Genomic DNA, 15,649 nt, shown 5'->3' on the forward strand with positions numbered 1-15,649 from the left:
AAGAGGCTGAGTGGAAATAAAACATTTACTTGTAGTGTTGTATACCAGTTTTTTTATTAACTACTGCAATTTGGCATAAAATTGACAAGACAGCCCACAATTTCTTAATAACAACATGATGTTAGATGGCAGATGTTAACTTTAAATAAACTGTGTTTCACAATGTCATTGCAAATGTTTCCTTAGAAAATAGCTCTAATGTAGAAATCTCTAAAGCGAATGCCTAAAGGATCATTGTAATCACAATTTTTATGAAGATCTCCTCACACTATCACATTAAGATTTCAATAAACATTTTGTTCTTAAGACCAGAGTCTCAAAAGTATGCTATTAACAGTTTTAATGACATGAGAAATCACATAGACGTGATAGGCTACAGTGGAGCCTTAAGGACTAGTACTTTTTAAAATGTTAAATATATATATATATATATATATATATATATATATATATATATATATATATATATATATATATATATATATACACACACACACACACACACACACACACATACATACATACATACATACATATATATATATATATATATATATATATATATATATATATATATATATATATATATATATATATATATATATATATATATATATATATATATATATATATATATACACATACATACATATACACACACACATATAGCGTATAGGGTTTTTATCCCCCCAATATATGTTGTTTAACATTAAGCTTTAAAAGTAAACGTTCTCCAGCTTCATATCTGGCAGTAAACACGTCCTTTGTTGTAAAGGGAGAATAGCTGGGCAATATCTAACATCCATCCCCATGTGCACACATATCATTAAACACAATTATCCAAATCGGCTCTTCCACAGCAACCCACCTGCAAAGAGTCTTCATTACAGTGATTCAGTTAAGCAAATTCACTACATGAACAGTCAAAGCTAAGAGCATTCGTAAAATTCATACATATATGTAGGTATAGACAGATAGATAGATAGATAGATAGATAGATAGAGAGATAGAGAGCATGCTGAAGTGTGCCCCCTTCTCACTCGGAGAAGCAGGCGCTGTATTTTAGAACCCTAGTGTGATGGCTGAGATAAAGTGGGCTACAAAAAAAAAAAAAGAAAAAAAAAAAGTGGGTGTACTTGCAGCTGGACATGCTTTCTCACTGAACATACAGCTCTGATTGTACACTTGAATACTGATTACATGCGTAAAAGACAGAGAGTCAGCAAAAAAAAGGAGAGAACGCAAGAAGAAACGAATAAAAACTATGCAAAATGGCATACAGAAGTAGGAAGTGATCACTGAGGCAGAACAGATGTGCGAGGAGACTCGAGGTGACGTAACTGCGGCTAGCTCCAGCTTAAAAGTGCAACAAAAGTCATGATGCCACAGCACGAGGACTGCCAGCAGAGGACACTTTCATTCAGGTAACCAGGCTAATAAACCTACACAGCCTTGAACACAGGACTCAGGCTGAACAGTACAGAAGAGAATGATCAAAACATGAATACGGACATACAGACGTGCATAAAAGCCGTTCGCATGGCCTCTTGCATGAAGTGTGCGTGTGGAAAAGCAAGTCAGAGTCATGATGCAGGAGCAAACAGACACGATTCCCTTTCACGTACACTACAGACCAAAAGTATGGAAGCAAGCGTGTCCTAATGTCAAAAAGGACAATTCGCCAACAAAGCAACACAACACATGTACTAATATCTACTTAATCTACTTAGTGTTTCCAAAATATACCAGCATGTTGTTGGGATGTACTGTAACATTTCATACATGGAAAAGCTTTATTGATAACAGTTCATGTTCGTTACATTCGCCATTGTGTAGCAATTTACAATGATTTATTCAATAATCTCCTATATTATAATTTACACCTGACTCAGCTGGAGCCTCTGAATGTGACAAATAAGTGAATACTACTAAAACTAGTTTTAAATGCAAAATCTGAATCTGTACGAAATTTATGCATATTTAGGAAATTGTCCTTTTTGTAGCTTTTATTTTTAATAGAGCTATACCTGAAGGTTCTGTTTTGTTCTCGAAGGTCATGAGCTAATTTGATATGCCGTAGCTGTCTTGATTGCAAAGGTACTTTAAACACGCCTCTCTAAGCTTCTGAAGATGCACCGCCAGATCGTGATCGATATTGCTAAATTCTCATAAGCTACCTACATATTCAATTCAATTTGAATTATAAAGCACCTTTAAACCACAGACACCGTCAAGTCACAGACAAGTCACAAAGCAGCGTTATGGAAATTTTTAATGTATTTTATATCCCTAAGTGGCCACAGGGGCAAGGAAAAACTCGCTGAGAAGAAGAAAGCTTGAGAGGAAACAGATTCAGAAAGGAACCCGTCCTTTTGTATTTGACACTGGATAGTGGGTTTATAGAGTTGAGGTCATACGTTTACATACAGTCATGTTAAAAAATAAATACACCCCCATGGAAATTGTTGCTTTTTTTTTTACGTGTATGGACAAGCAAACATTTGATCATCTTTGAAACAGTGCCTATTAATAAAGTTGATATATTTGAGCAAAACAACAAGGAAAATTAGCTTTTTCAATCATGTTTCAACAGAAAGATCGATAGATGTGCTATTCTTCTGTGGAAAAAAGTAAGTACATCCTTGGACTCAGAAGCTAGTATGGCCCCCAGAAATAGAAGGCAGAAATAACTTCTTGTAGGCGTTTTGCATAATTGTCCACCAGGAAGGTTTGACCACTCTTCCATGCAATATTCTTTTAATTGCAAGATGTGTGAGGGGTTTCTTTTATGTGCGGCCTGTTTCAAATCCCCTTACAAGATTTCAATGGGATTCAAATCCGGGCTTTGACTAGGCCAGAGATCTGTACGCCTTACAGAATCTGCAAAATGTTAATCAGTTCAAAAGTTTACATACGCTCAAGTCTTAATACTGTGTGTTGTTACCTGGATGATCAACGATAATATTTTTTAAAATAACATTTTATACCGATCATCCTGTTCAAAAGTTTACACCCCCTGTCTCTTAATGTATCATGTTGCTTTCTTGAGCATCAGTGAATGTTTTTGTAATAGTTGTGTACGAGTCCCTCAGTCGTCCTCAGTGTGAAAAGATGGATCTCTACATCATGTAGCCGGTATTGGAAATGGGTCAAATAAGCAGAAGATGCTGGAAAAGTAAAGAATGTTGCAGGACCTGGAGGATTTTTCTGATGAACAGTGGGCAGTTTAACTGCTCAGGACAAACAAGGGACTCATGAACAACTATCACAAAACATAAAAACAGTCTCTGATCATCCAAGTAACGACACACAGTATTAAGAATCGAGCGTATGTAAACTTTTGAACTGGTTCATTTGGGTAAATGCAGTTATTATTGTATCTTGTGGACTAGATGTAAACATCTGTTATGTGAAATATCTTATTCAGAACTAAATAAATAAACAAAAGGTGAATTTTAAATGAGTCCTTTTCCCCCCCCACAATTATTAACATTTTACAGATTCTGCAAGGCGGATGTAAACTTACGACCTCAACTGTACATATTTACAGTATACTGTACAGGTGTAGAAGGGTAAAGGCAAACATACCCTGTTTGTGCTCTCTGTATGTATGAGGGTGAGTCAAATGAAAACTTTAAAAGTGCAGCATGAATTAGAATTGAATGCGTAAAAAAAAAAATTCTAGATGTATTAGGACACCTATTAAGGGCTGGAACATTTGTGTTGAACAAAATGGAGGTTATGCAGAAAAAGTATACACTATTGTTACACATATTTGCAATAAACTATGCAAAGTTTAAAAAAAAAAAAAAAAAGCCTTTCATTTGACTCATCTTCATTATTCAATTTCACATCAGGAGAATCACAATCCAGGACCTATACTGTAATTGTGAGGTGAAGTTCACAGGGCAATGGTTTGGATGTGGAGCGTTGTGTAGTAAAGCAGCATTTTCAGTTTCATACATGGGCGGCTGTTTGTTTACATTCTTAAATTACACTCTCCACACAGTCCGTAGTTTCTGCAGCAGACAAGTCTTGCCACTGTTTTCACTGCAATTGACTTTCTAAAAGGTGCAAAATTTCCATTTCTTCAATAATAATTTTCAATGCAAATTTAGTGTTTCTTCCAAATTTTGGCCTATAATGCATATAAAAGAGACACACACAGAATAACGCTTAATGGGTACCATAAAGGGGGAGGTGAGGGAGGGGGAACCTTCGAAGGCATCTTCTCTGATAACACCCTGACGAAGAGAGAGATGATGGGGTAAAAATAGGGGTGAAAGTGAACCAGGAGAGCAAGACAGAAATCTCTAGAATGGTGGGAGTACACAGATATACAATACACACACACACACACACACACACACACACACACACACACACACACAGTAAAGGAATTAAAATTATGCAATCGTTTCTTCATGAAATCTTTATGTCACATTTCTACCTTCATAGAATCTGTTATGGGATGCATGTTCGTAGGAATTGAAATAAAAATGGTGCTCAGACCTGAAAAAACAAAACCATGTTTTATGTAGTCATATACAGTGGTTCTTAACTGTGTACTTACTAGTCCTGAGTTGTGGTCCTTATGGAAGGCCAGTTTGGAGGAAGGGCGGGAGGGGGCTTGGAGGGGGTTGCCGGGATAATGACGGGGCACGTGATAAACATGAGGAGGGAAATAAGGCTATGGAGGTGGAGGAGAGAGAGGGAGAAGGTTCAGACCATGAACAAATGAGGACAGGATGGGATAGGCTACATACTAGAAAAGCAAAAAAAAAAGTCTAACATAAATAAAACGTCTAAAATAAAGAACATGGCCACAATCATTTTTCAGCCTATTCAGTGGGTCATATTATTCAGTGTACCACATCAAGGCAGTGTTTGTGTATGTGTGTGTGTGTGTCTCACCCGGTTGTAGAAGGGGTGTTGTGGGCCAGTAAGGCCACTGAAGTAGCTGCTGTGAGTCTGTGCGGGAAAGGAACCGGTGGGCGAGCAGGCTGCAGGACCCTGGCCAAACACTGAGTGCGGCCTTGCCGGAGCCTCCTGCAGGGGCATTGTGGGATAGCTCACTCCTCCGAGGTGCATCTGCTCCCGGGCATCACGCACATCTTGAGAGAGAGAGAGAGAGAGAGAGAGAGAGAGAGAGAGAGAGCGCGAGAGTGCGAGACATCATTTCTGATGGAAGATTATAATTTCGACATGTGTTTAAACGCATTCATTTACTCCCACTCATGGTTAACTTTAGCCAAATGAAGCGCAGCATTTTTAGTAAGTCCTGTGAGAAAGGAGAAAAAAGCCCTGGCTCTGTGGGCTGGTTCTCAAAACAACAAACAGTGATGACCAAACAGTCTCCTCCCAAAAGATTCAGCGGATTACCAGTACAACGTGCCAAAAAAGTCGGACAACATTTTTTTCCCCGTGTGCAGTAATCATACGTTTCTTCTTGGGGAAAGAAGCAGTCAGAGTAACTCTGAAAATAAGGAGGTAATTTTGAATGATGTTTCACATCCTGAACTAAGCACAAAAGAACCCTTGTTCCTCTCTCTCTCTCGCCTAAATACTGGAATCATTTACAACTCTTGACACACCTCATAGAGGAGATCTCCACTCTGAAACACAGCACGGAAGCTTATTAATGGTTAATACAGGGAACTCCATCTCTCTGGTCTAAAACCGTAACTAGAACCTGAGCAGCTCTAGAAGGTAGGTGTTTTGTTGCAGCAGGTAGTGTGGTGTCTGTAAACCTGCAATGATCTCTCGAAGTTTGGTGTCCAAGTTGACGGTGCAGGGTAGGAACATCTCCACGTCGTGGACCGTGAGCACGGGGGTTCGGGAGGACAGGAACACTTCAAAGCTGCGGATGTCTCCGTCGATTTCCAGCAGGGGTTCCACATCTTTGGTGGTGGGGATGTTTTTGGAAATCCTGCAGCAAAATGAATGGAAGGTTCAGTCAGCGATTTTTGTGGAAGTTAGATCAATATGGAATTAAATTTGTGCCAAAAGTATTGTAACTTTTCAAGAATTGAACAAAAATACACAATGAGGAAAAAGAAAAAGCACTCGGAAACTGAAAACAATGAACTTTGTGGCAAAAATTTTACACGGTCTTCAAATAAAACAACATTCTTTGTTAACAGTTTTCTAAACTTCGTTTTCGCTAATCATGGTTTACAAATGCGTGTAAGAGTTTTCGTTCATGCTCCGCAGGTTTACGTTCACCATTCTGCCGCAGATCTCACGTGTGGGCGGGCTTAACGGCGGTTTACTCTCATTGGCTAGTGAGATTTGGATCGAACGCTCGAGTGTCTAGCTGAGCAGGAGGATGACGTTGATGACGCCGCCGCTCCGTCCCGCTCCTGAGAGCTTGTCTCGAAAAGAAAAAAAAAATAGTGGTAGGAGACTACCCAAACCTCAAATATTAATTACCAACTAATATACTGACTAAGTAAGTAAGTAAGTAAGTAAGTAAGTAAGTAATGTCCATAGGGTTAGGGTTATAACTTTCTCATTGTATATTTTTGTTCAAAGTTCAATACTTTTGGCATAAATTGAATTCCATTGATAAAGCTTTAAAAATTGATGTTCAAAAACAAAAAAAACCCACAGTCCTTATTCCCAGTGTTATTGGAAATTCTTACACACTGTGCACTGTAGGATTTTTCGATTTGGTGTATTTCCAACCAAATGCATGGGTCAGTATTTTATTAAAATCTCAAGAGTGTGACCTCTGCTTCAATTCTCGTCTAAATCCGGCAGAGGATGATGTGAAACTCACGGGACAGCTACAAATACAGTAGTGGCAATCGTGAAAAATGACCCGTATTACCTCAAGCTCACTTTGAAATATTTCTGGTCATGTGACCCCCGTTTTCTGAGTGAGCCTGAATCATGCTGATTGACGACGTAAGCAAAACGTAGTCATTTTCTTTATCCGCAGGTCGTCGTATAATCTGACGCGGAGAGCATGCTATAGAATTCAGTCGTGGTTTTATTGGGATCATGCTGAACAGTGTGACAAGCAGTAATCTAAGTAAAAAAAGACTGCTGAAATCACACAGCGGGAAACTGTGGCCTTAACGCTACTTTCTCACTCTCACCAGCTTTAAAAAGCATCCAGAATGCTTCAGAAGTCAACATGGACAGATTGATTCAGACTGGCTGATAAAGATGGTGCATCAATCTTCTTTTTTTTATTGCTTTAATATGTGGTGCTTTCGGTCTCTACAGAAAGTAGCCTTGAGCTCAAGAAACCACAATGTCAGGCAGTGTGTGATAAATCATTTCCTGGCATGGGAGTTAATATCAGATGCAGCTCAAGATTTGCTACTGATGAATGCAGACATTTTGTGCACACAATTTTTCTTCTTCTATCTCTGCATCGTTCTGTCTGTCTGTACTGTGAGGGTTATCTCTATTGGTATTTCCCATGTACTAACTGGCTAGTTGGGAAGCACAAGGTTTTAAAAAAATTTTTTTTTGGTAACGGGCCCGGACTCTACCACGTAGCGTTTGAGCTCACCACTTAGCATGCTTTCATGGCAGTGGGTTAAGTAATCCGATTTGAGGCGAGCACAATGGAGCTCAGTGGCCAAGCTGACATGCTGAAGGTGCCACTGGACTCTAAGCACCTGGTGTTAGCTAATGGAGTAAGTGAGTCCCCTAAGAGTCCCATACCTGCTGTGGGAAAATGTTTTTACTACAATTCTCACTGAAAGGTGTATCCTCTGCTATACTCGGTGTAGCTGATGTGCTAGTTGTTTTTTAAATAGTCTCTCTGGGTTTGGAATTTACAAACAAAATTCCCTGATATTCCCCGACTTCAACCCCAAAATGATCAAATTCTCTGACTTTCCATGACTGGAATAGACTTTATTAAATTTCCATGACATTCCAGAAATCCCATGACCCGTGGGAACCCTGGTCTCTACTTAGCAATACTGTAGAGATTCAGCTGACACATATACTCTGATCCAGGTTTGTCAAAATCTTTTTATCATCATCATCATCATCATCATCATGAATCTACACAAAATAGCCCATAATATTGAGGTGGGGGGGGGGTCTATATAGTATGCAAAATTGTGGCTGCATATGTAAATATATACCCCATTGCAGAGGAGTTCATAAATTAGTTGTTTTTGAACAAAACATGAAAGAACCATGGTTACTGTGTCAAAATGTTTAGCTCGGTACAAATTTTATATCAATAGCACATTTTGTCACTAGTTGAGTTTTTTGCCTCTTAGGGAAATAACAGAGAGAAAAAAATTGTCGTTTTGGTTTTTTTCCCCAGATTAGAGCCTATATCTAGCTGGGCCACGCCTGTGGGCCGTATATTTGACACCTAATTCCTTCTTCTTCTGACCTCCAATTCAAATACAGATGTCTCTGGAGCACAGTGAACCCTTCGACAGCTGTGTTCTCCAGCAGTGAATGTGTATGACAGTGTGCATGATCCACTGGGTGGGAGAAAGACATTACATACACTGGACAATGACTTGCACTGTGCTACAGCAGGCCTTAGGGTCACTGCCTCATCAGTGGATGCCGTGTGAGCAGACGGCTGACCTTCTACACAATGACATTACGTGGAGGTGGAGATGGGCTCTACATAAAAGGAAGGGCCGAAGGACGGGGTGATCTCTATCAGAGACCCACAAGCACACACTATACACGCATGTATAATTTGTTTGCAAATAAACTTGTACAGCACCACAGTGAAGGGGAGGTGGAAGCTGAAGCACATGGTGCCTGTAAGGGAATGGGTTCTGGTGCTTTTCCCACGCACTGGATTAGGCAGAACTAGTGGATTGCTTCTCCTGAAATCCAGCTGGAATTGTTTATTTGGTGTGTGTGTGAGAGACTGTGTGCGCATATATGTTCACTCACAGACAAACAGGAGCCAGTGACGAGAGCTTCTCAAGAGACTTCCTCTGTCACAAGATTGCCCCACACACACACACACACGCATGCACGCACGCGCTGATGTTCCTCTACTAGCATGGCTCCACAGTGACCAATCTTTTTCAAGAAGTTCTTTTTAGGCACATAGTTAAATATACTCAAAATACACACCAGACTTTCCAGCAAGAACATATTCATATAATCCATATTTGGGAAATGCCTATCATCTTATTCACACTCCATTCCTTTCTAAAAATGCACAGGATCTCTATGGACTTTAACCTGACTGAAAGGCAACAAATGATTTTTTTTCTTCTTCTTGTACACAGAATTTTTTTCTGCCTTTTCTTGTACTCGTACGTGTTACATACATGTGTTCGGGAATACCAAACCGACACTTGACGACACGACGCTTCACACTGCCAACTAATGAGAGAATAATACAATTTTGCCATATGCTTCCTTAACATAACAGCTCTTTCATATAATATACTGTTTGAACATCAAATGCATACAAGGCTAATCCACAATTGTATGGCTGCTTGTAAGGTTTATGGCCTAATGATGATTGTGTAACGACCAGCTTAAATTATTCACTCCAGATATGTCGCGCTAGATTTAATGGGATTGTGAAGAACACCGTCTAAACAATAATGCACATTCCACTTGTCTATGGAATCCCAGACTTGCCAAATCAGAAGAGGAATTATGGGTAGTCCTGGGAACGGGGATAAAAACACAGTAAATACTAAACATTTTCGATATAGTCCTTTGACAAATTGCTTATCTGATGTCCCTCGTACAAACTGTTAAATGGTTTCACAGTGCTCACATTTTTTACTCTTGGTTATTTTTTTTTTCCTGGTCAGAAAGTTCTTTTTTTTTTTTTTTTCCGAAACGTCTATTGGCTCGTCTGCCGTTTTATTTGGGGGGAAAATAAGACTACTTTTTGGCGTATTTTTGGGTGAAAACTTGTACTAACTTACTCCTATGTGTCGCTCATGCGTAATATGCGTGAATGTTTGCAGGTCTGGAGTCAAAAGACACATAACTCAACATTACAACACTACAGTGACTGTTATGCAGAACAGTTTTGGGTGTGTGAAAGCTCCACCAAGTCCCTACTATTTTATCTGGCATGAAGCAAAAAACACAAATGTCCTGACACCGGCCATATCCAAATACAACACCCAGACCAAAGCATAAACATGCCATCACAACACTCTAGTTCTAACAGCTTGAGCTGACAGCAGCCATACTGGCATAAAGTGGGGAATGATGAGAGAAGGATGTGGGGGGGTGGGGGTGCTGTTGGTCAGTCACTGAGGACATATGGGTAGTTACTCATCTTCCCCTATTACAGATATATGTTGGTCTTCTTTCCTTTTGCACAAGCTTGCTTTTGCAGACTGGATTAAAAAGGCTACACTGAGCAGCATCGTGTCTGACACCTTAGTCACATCACAAAAGCTGCTAGGCGTATTGTTCAAGCGACTCTCATCGTTTACTAATGGTAAAACATGCAGAGCTCTATTTATGTTGGCTCGAACAAGTGGAACCCATCCGCTTCAAAAAGACAGCATTTTTTCAGTCAATGTGGAGGAAAAGTTGGCCCAAACATCAAGTGATTTGTTCCAACATTGCCTGTGATATTTTGTACTTTTTGCTTTGGGAGAGATATGCAAATATCCAAAGGCGCCATCAGTCAACTTTCGTGGGAGCGCTGGGATCAGCAGAGTTGCCTCATGCGAAAGCATTGTAATTTTTTAAAAAATTATTATTTTTTTTAAATGCAGAGGCAGATCAAAGTGCACAGGCTATCGTACAGCCGTTACATATACAAATACTACTATTGATTGCAGCCATGTGGTGACTCTGAGACTGGTGGCGTGGCTGCCTTGGGAGCTTTCTGGCCTGCGTTTCATTAAATGCTGATCAATCCTGACACTGACTGAGCCTTCCTTTCTTCCTCCTCTTCCTCTTTTTGAAAAACTCCTACACAGCAGCAGCTGACGGGAAGGAGCATAATTCTCCCACTCTTTCCCCCTCCGGCTGACCGATTAACGTGCCACTTGACTTTGCTTCCAGCCACCCTTGTGATGATGGTGCAAGGCGAGTGCCTTTCAGCATTTACACAAGATGCCCAGACATGCAGAAAAGCTAACATGTATTCATGTTTTCAGACTATTAAGGAGACTCGATGTTACCACTGCAAAAAGAGCAACCATGGCTGAATTACATATCATAGATGGCTGGTGGAAGCCAATGGTGGCCTTGTAGAGGCGTGACTCGGAGAGCAGCTGGCAGGCTGGCACGTGGAGCTGTAGGCGTCCGTCAGCACTCCCTGGGGTGAGGAGCTGCCAGGCGCTCAATCAAGCAAGCAGAGCAAACATGTTCATGGCCGCACTGCTGATTTGCAATTGCATGTAAAGACACAGCAGTCTGTAAAGAACCTCTCAATGGGTTCCAGTTCAGCTGGATACACAAAAATGACCAATACATACAAGTACAAACACATCTGAATTCAAGCTTTCCTTTTACTGCTCCCCTGACTGGAAACTTCCTTTCGTGAATCCAACTTACACTCGGCAAACAGGATTAATTAACCGTGACCAAGACTGGAAGATATTGGCGCGTTAAAGCAATGCACACTGGTCAATAAGACTAAACTGAAGAAAATCAAGGCACCACAATAAACTGGTGATGAAACCAGTTCAGTGAAACCATGAATCCAAACCTAAAGGTTCCTTCAAATGCCACTTCACAGGAATTACTAAAACACAAGGCACAAGGGAAACGTTGAACTCAAGTGCTACATAATAATACCATCGCGAAAGACATCCACTGATAGTTGAGCTTTTATGATAACCACAAAATGACATGCAGCATTAAATTAAGCAATCATAATATAATAATAGCTACTTCTGTAACAGTCTGTGAGAAGTCAAACATCAGGAAGATGCCATATCCTAAAACACTGGCTCCGGAAGTTGTTCAGGAAGCGCCGAACCGATTCCAGGCAAACGCATGTTATTATTCACTTGTTTCCAGAGAGTTGCTGAAGTGGTAAACAAGATTTGCCTTACTGCTGAACAAGACACAGATAGATGTTCAGCATAGAACAGCATAGAAGATAGGTCTGGTTAGAAGGTGGTTGGGATTAATCTGCTTTTTCTCACGGTTTGGTTGATGATTCTGGTATCAAGGAATTTCTCAAGAATCAACTGGTAGGAACTTGTATGGAACTGAACTTGCAACACTCATCACCTAAAAATATTCACTTTTTGTTTCTTCTAGAAACGTATCCACTCCTTGGATAAGTGACATATAACTGTCTTCGGCCCCCTGCCAGAAGATCATCACTGACCTTTGACACGCCTGTACACACTCCTGTACTATCTAGCACACAGTTAGAGATCTTTCAACACGTCGTTCAAGAAAAATGAATCATACTGACACTCAGCTGACATTTTTATATATATATATATAAAAGGCAAGTAAATGCAGGAACCCATTATGAAGAAATATGAAAATGAAAACGTGAAATAATATCCAGCATGTTCAGCAGCATGATGTTCAGCATCTAGGACAGTTGTCTAGCACTAAAATGCATTAACTGCTAGATGCGTTAACTGTTTTATAAGACATTCCAACTGCCTTCAAGACAGAAATGGTCATACACATTTTGGACAAGTCCATTAGCAATTACTGACCCCTATCAGTTCTCTACAAAAATTCTTAAATGAGCAGTTTGCAATCAATTTTGATTTCTTTCACACCAAGAACTGCCACGAGGACCCTAGCCTAAGAACTTTGTTCTTACAGCTGTTAATGAGAAACGTCACTAGCTGCTAGATCAGCCAAACTATCATTGATCCTAATCCTTCTGGAATTCTTAAGAGCCTTTGACATGGTCAATCACAAGACTCTCTTGTCTATCTATCCTCGTGACCCTGGAAATTAGTGGCCTGCTAATTTCTACCTTTATTGAAGGTACAGACATATCACGTCACATGCAACGGATCCATTAATCAGCCGCGTGCAAACTCACCAAGTACTTGTGGGAACCCTCTTCTATTTTCCCTCTATAACAACTCCATCCGTAGGTATTATCCTCAATCTTTCATACCACTGCTACACTGATGACACACAACTCATGTCCTCTCTCAGACACTCATGTTCAGATCTCAGCATGTCAGGAAGGTATCTGGATGGCAGCTCGTTATCGGACACTAAGATTGACTTGCTGTATATTCCTGGAGATGCAGCCCCACGTCAAGGTCTTGTCATATCTCTGGAGAACTCTGAACATCTGACAACACACAAAACCTTTGTGTAGTGCTAGACAGCTAGCTATCATTTTCTGCTCATCTTGCTAATCTGACATGATCATGCAATTGTCTCCTTTACAACATGAAAAGGATCCTACCATTTCTCTCCACAGACACCACTCAGGTGCTCAGTCCCTTGGCATCTCAAGATCGGATTGGACTACTGCAGCTCGGTCCTCTGTCCTCGCGCCATTACACCCCTGCAACTGATCCAGAATGCAGCTGCATGTCTTCTTTTCGACCTCCCCGAGTTCTCCAACATCACCTCAACGCTGTGTTCTCTCCAATGGCTTCCTGTAGCTGTCTGCAGCAAATTTAAAACATTGATGCTTGCTGTAAAGCCAAACCAGCTCCCACCTACACCTGTCAAACCCACTCTGTATCACGTTCCCTTTGAGATACAAGTACGGCTCAACCCACCATCCCTCAAATCTCACCGTAAATACTCTTCTCTGTCCGGACATCACTCGAACCCCTCTTAAACAGGGCTCTAACGTCTCAGATCGTGGCCTATTTGTACTAGCATATGCTTTTCAGTACAAACACCAAACAGTGCAACACAAAAAGAAGTTATAGATTAATGAATGCAAAATAACAATAAAGTCAGAATCAGGGCTTTGTGAGAAGCACTGAGGCCTGTCTTAAGGTTTATGCGAATCGTGGGGTGGTGATGTTGGCTATCTGGTCATAACCAAAGAATTCTGAAAGCTGAGGTATGTAAAGGAGATTTTAATTCATCAGCTGTATCTTTGGGAAAGCAACTGACTGGTAAAACCACAGCACTACTTAAGTAAGCCGTGCTATTTCGAGCTTGCATTAAGATAAGTTGATTTAAGCATAATTTTCTCTGAGCCCCAAGGATTTTCACAGCGCTGAACCTTACAGTTATCCCACTGAATTAATCAAATACGCAATGCCACAGAAGATGTGACGATAAGCATTCTCTTGTTTCTACGCTAATGACAAAATTTCTTTCCAGTGCCCTGGAACACTCGTTGTTAATCTTTTAATCCATAAAAAGACTTCAGAGCTTTGGCCAACTACCAACGTAACATTCACTCATTTCCCACTCTCGTCATCATCATGATGTCGCAAAAACCCGAGAGCCTGGGAACTACAAAGCACAAATACCAATTCCTCTGTGACAGCACGGTTCCAAACCAGTGTTAGATCCACTCTCCTCTCCCTCTGTTCGCCACACAGCCTCTCACTTTATTTCTAACTTTCACTTTCTCCCACTCCCCAGCTCATCTCAACCATCTGGAGGTCACTCTGCCAACCGAAGACCGTGTGTGTCCTCAATAAGCGAGCTCTCCTTTTCAGACATACTGCTCGCTTCTATTAGGAAGTAGATGGGGTTTTTCAACAGCCTAATCATTTACAGTGCTATTCATTTACAGGTTCACTCCCACTACCAAATGGCTCAAGAAGGATTCAGCAGCCATACAAGAGGCTCAATCCAGAGGGAGAGGCATACGGAGTAAATCTCTCAGACTTGTTCGAGACAAGCTCACTACGTGAGGGAAATACGGAAACAGCACAAAGACGTTGATGAAGAAAGAATCTCTTAGTCAAGGGCACAAAAGTTCAAAAGTGGTGGAAAAAAAAAAAAGGAAGCTGTTCTCTTTTGTTGAGGAGTGATATTTAAAGCCTTATTAGGCAGCACGCATAAAGGGAATTGAACAAAATGTGCTTCAGAAAAATGCTTTTATCTCTGACGGTAATTGCAACCAAAATTACAATAATTGGTCCAATTAAAGTAATCCTGAATGAACAGTATGTCATCTTAATGTTTCTGTACTTGCAAAAGGAGTATTTCTAATTAGCTCTGATTGCCTTGCACAGATTCATTTCAAGTGTCATTAGTTAAAAAGTTTTGGAGAAATCTCCGTTAAAGCTGGCGTTTACGGCGCAGCGCTGGAGTAATTGTCCGCTGAATGAACGAGCGAAGCTGGGAAGTGCGACAGGAGAGAAGAGCTTTCAGAACAGGAGGAGAGTTTAAACATCCAGAGTTAGATAAAAGCTGAAGGAGAGTGTGAGGGAGCTATGCCAAGAGATGGTTAGTGAGGTGAAGACAAAAGGTGAGGGGGCATGTGCTCTTTCCCGAGCTTTCTTTCACACTCGCTCCTGGGTGCGAAAGGTTGTGTGGGAGAGCGTGTCACCAGCTCTCCTAACGGTTAATTAACAAGGGGCTCTGGCAGTATGGGAGGTGTGTTTGTGAGGGGGGGTGAACGACATATGTTAGCGGCCCATATCAGGTGTGCGTGTATGTGTGTGTGGCAGGAGGGGAGGGGTTGGTCTGGGCACGGTGCTCAGCCCGCTCGGGTTCCGTAAGGCCGTGCTGGCACGCGCAGGACACCAGATGTCGGAGCAAAGCCGGCTCGGTGGGCCACACCTTTCGACAAGCT

The 15,649-nt window shown here is 40.9% G+C and overlaps 1 protein-coding gene across 8 annotated transcripts in view; it reads right to left on the minus strand.

Annotated features, from left to right (window-relative positions):
* kidins220a (kinase D-interacting substrate 220a) overlaps positions 1–15,649 on the minus strand; it is a 68,028-nt gene that overhangs the window by 11,651 nt on the left and 40,728 nt on the right. For 4 of the 8 annotated variants that reach the window (XM_017475859.3, XM_017475856.3, XM_053682671.1 and 1 more), the window contains exons 23-26: positions 5,751–5,929; positions 4,915–5,114; positions 4,574–4,690; positions 4,188–4,313 (exon numbers count right to left, since the gene is read on the minus strand). In XM_017475859.3, coding sequence (XP_017331348.1) covers positions 4,188–4,313; positions 4,574–4,690; positions 4,915–5,114; positions 5,751–5,929 — 622 coding nt within the window. The remainder of the gene's footprint in view (positions 1–4,187; positions 4,314–4,573; positions 4,691–4,914; positions 5,115–5,750; positions 5,930–15,649) is intronic. The other 4 variants (XM_017475862.3, XM_017475861.3, XM_017475864.3 and 1 more) reach the window with 2 other exon arrangements.

The sequence above is a fragment of the Ictalurus punctatus genome, chromosome 9, assembly GCF_001660625.3.
Source record: "Ictalurus punctatus breed USDA103 chromosome 9, Coco_2.0, whole genome shotgun sequence".
Taxonomy (NCBI): domain Eukaryota; kingdom Metazoa; phylum Chordata; class Actinopteri; order Siluriformes; family Ictaluridae; genus Ictalurus; species Ictalurus punctatus.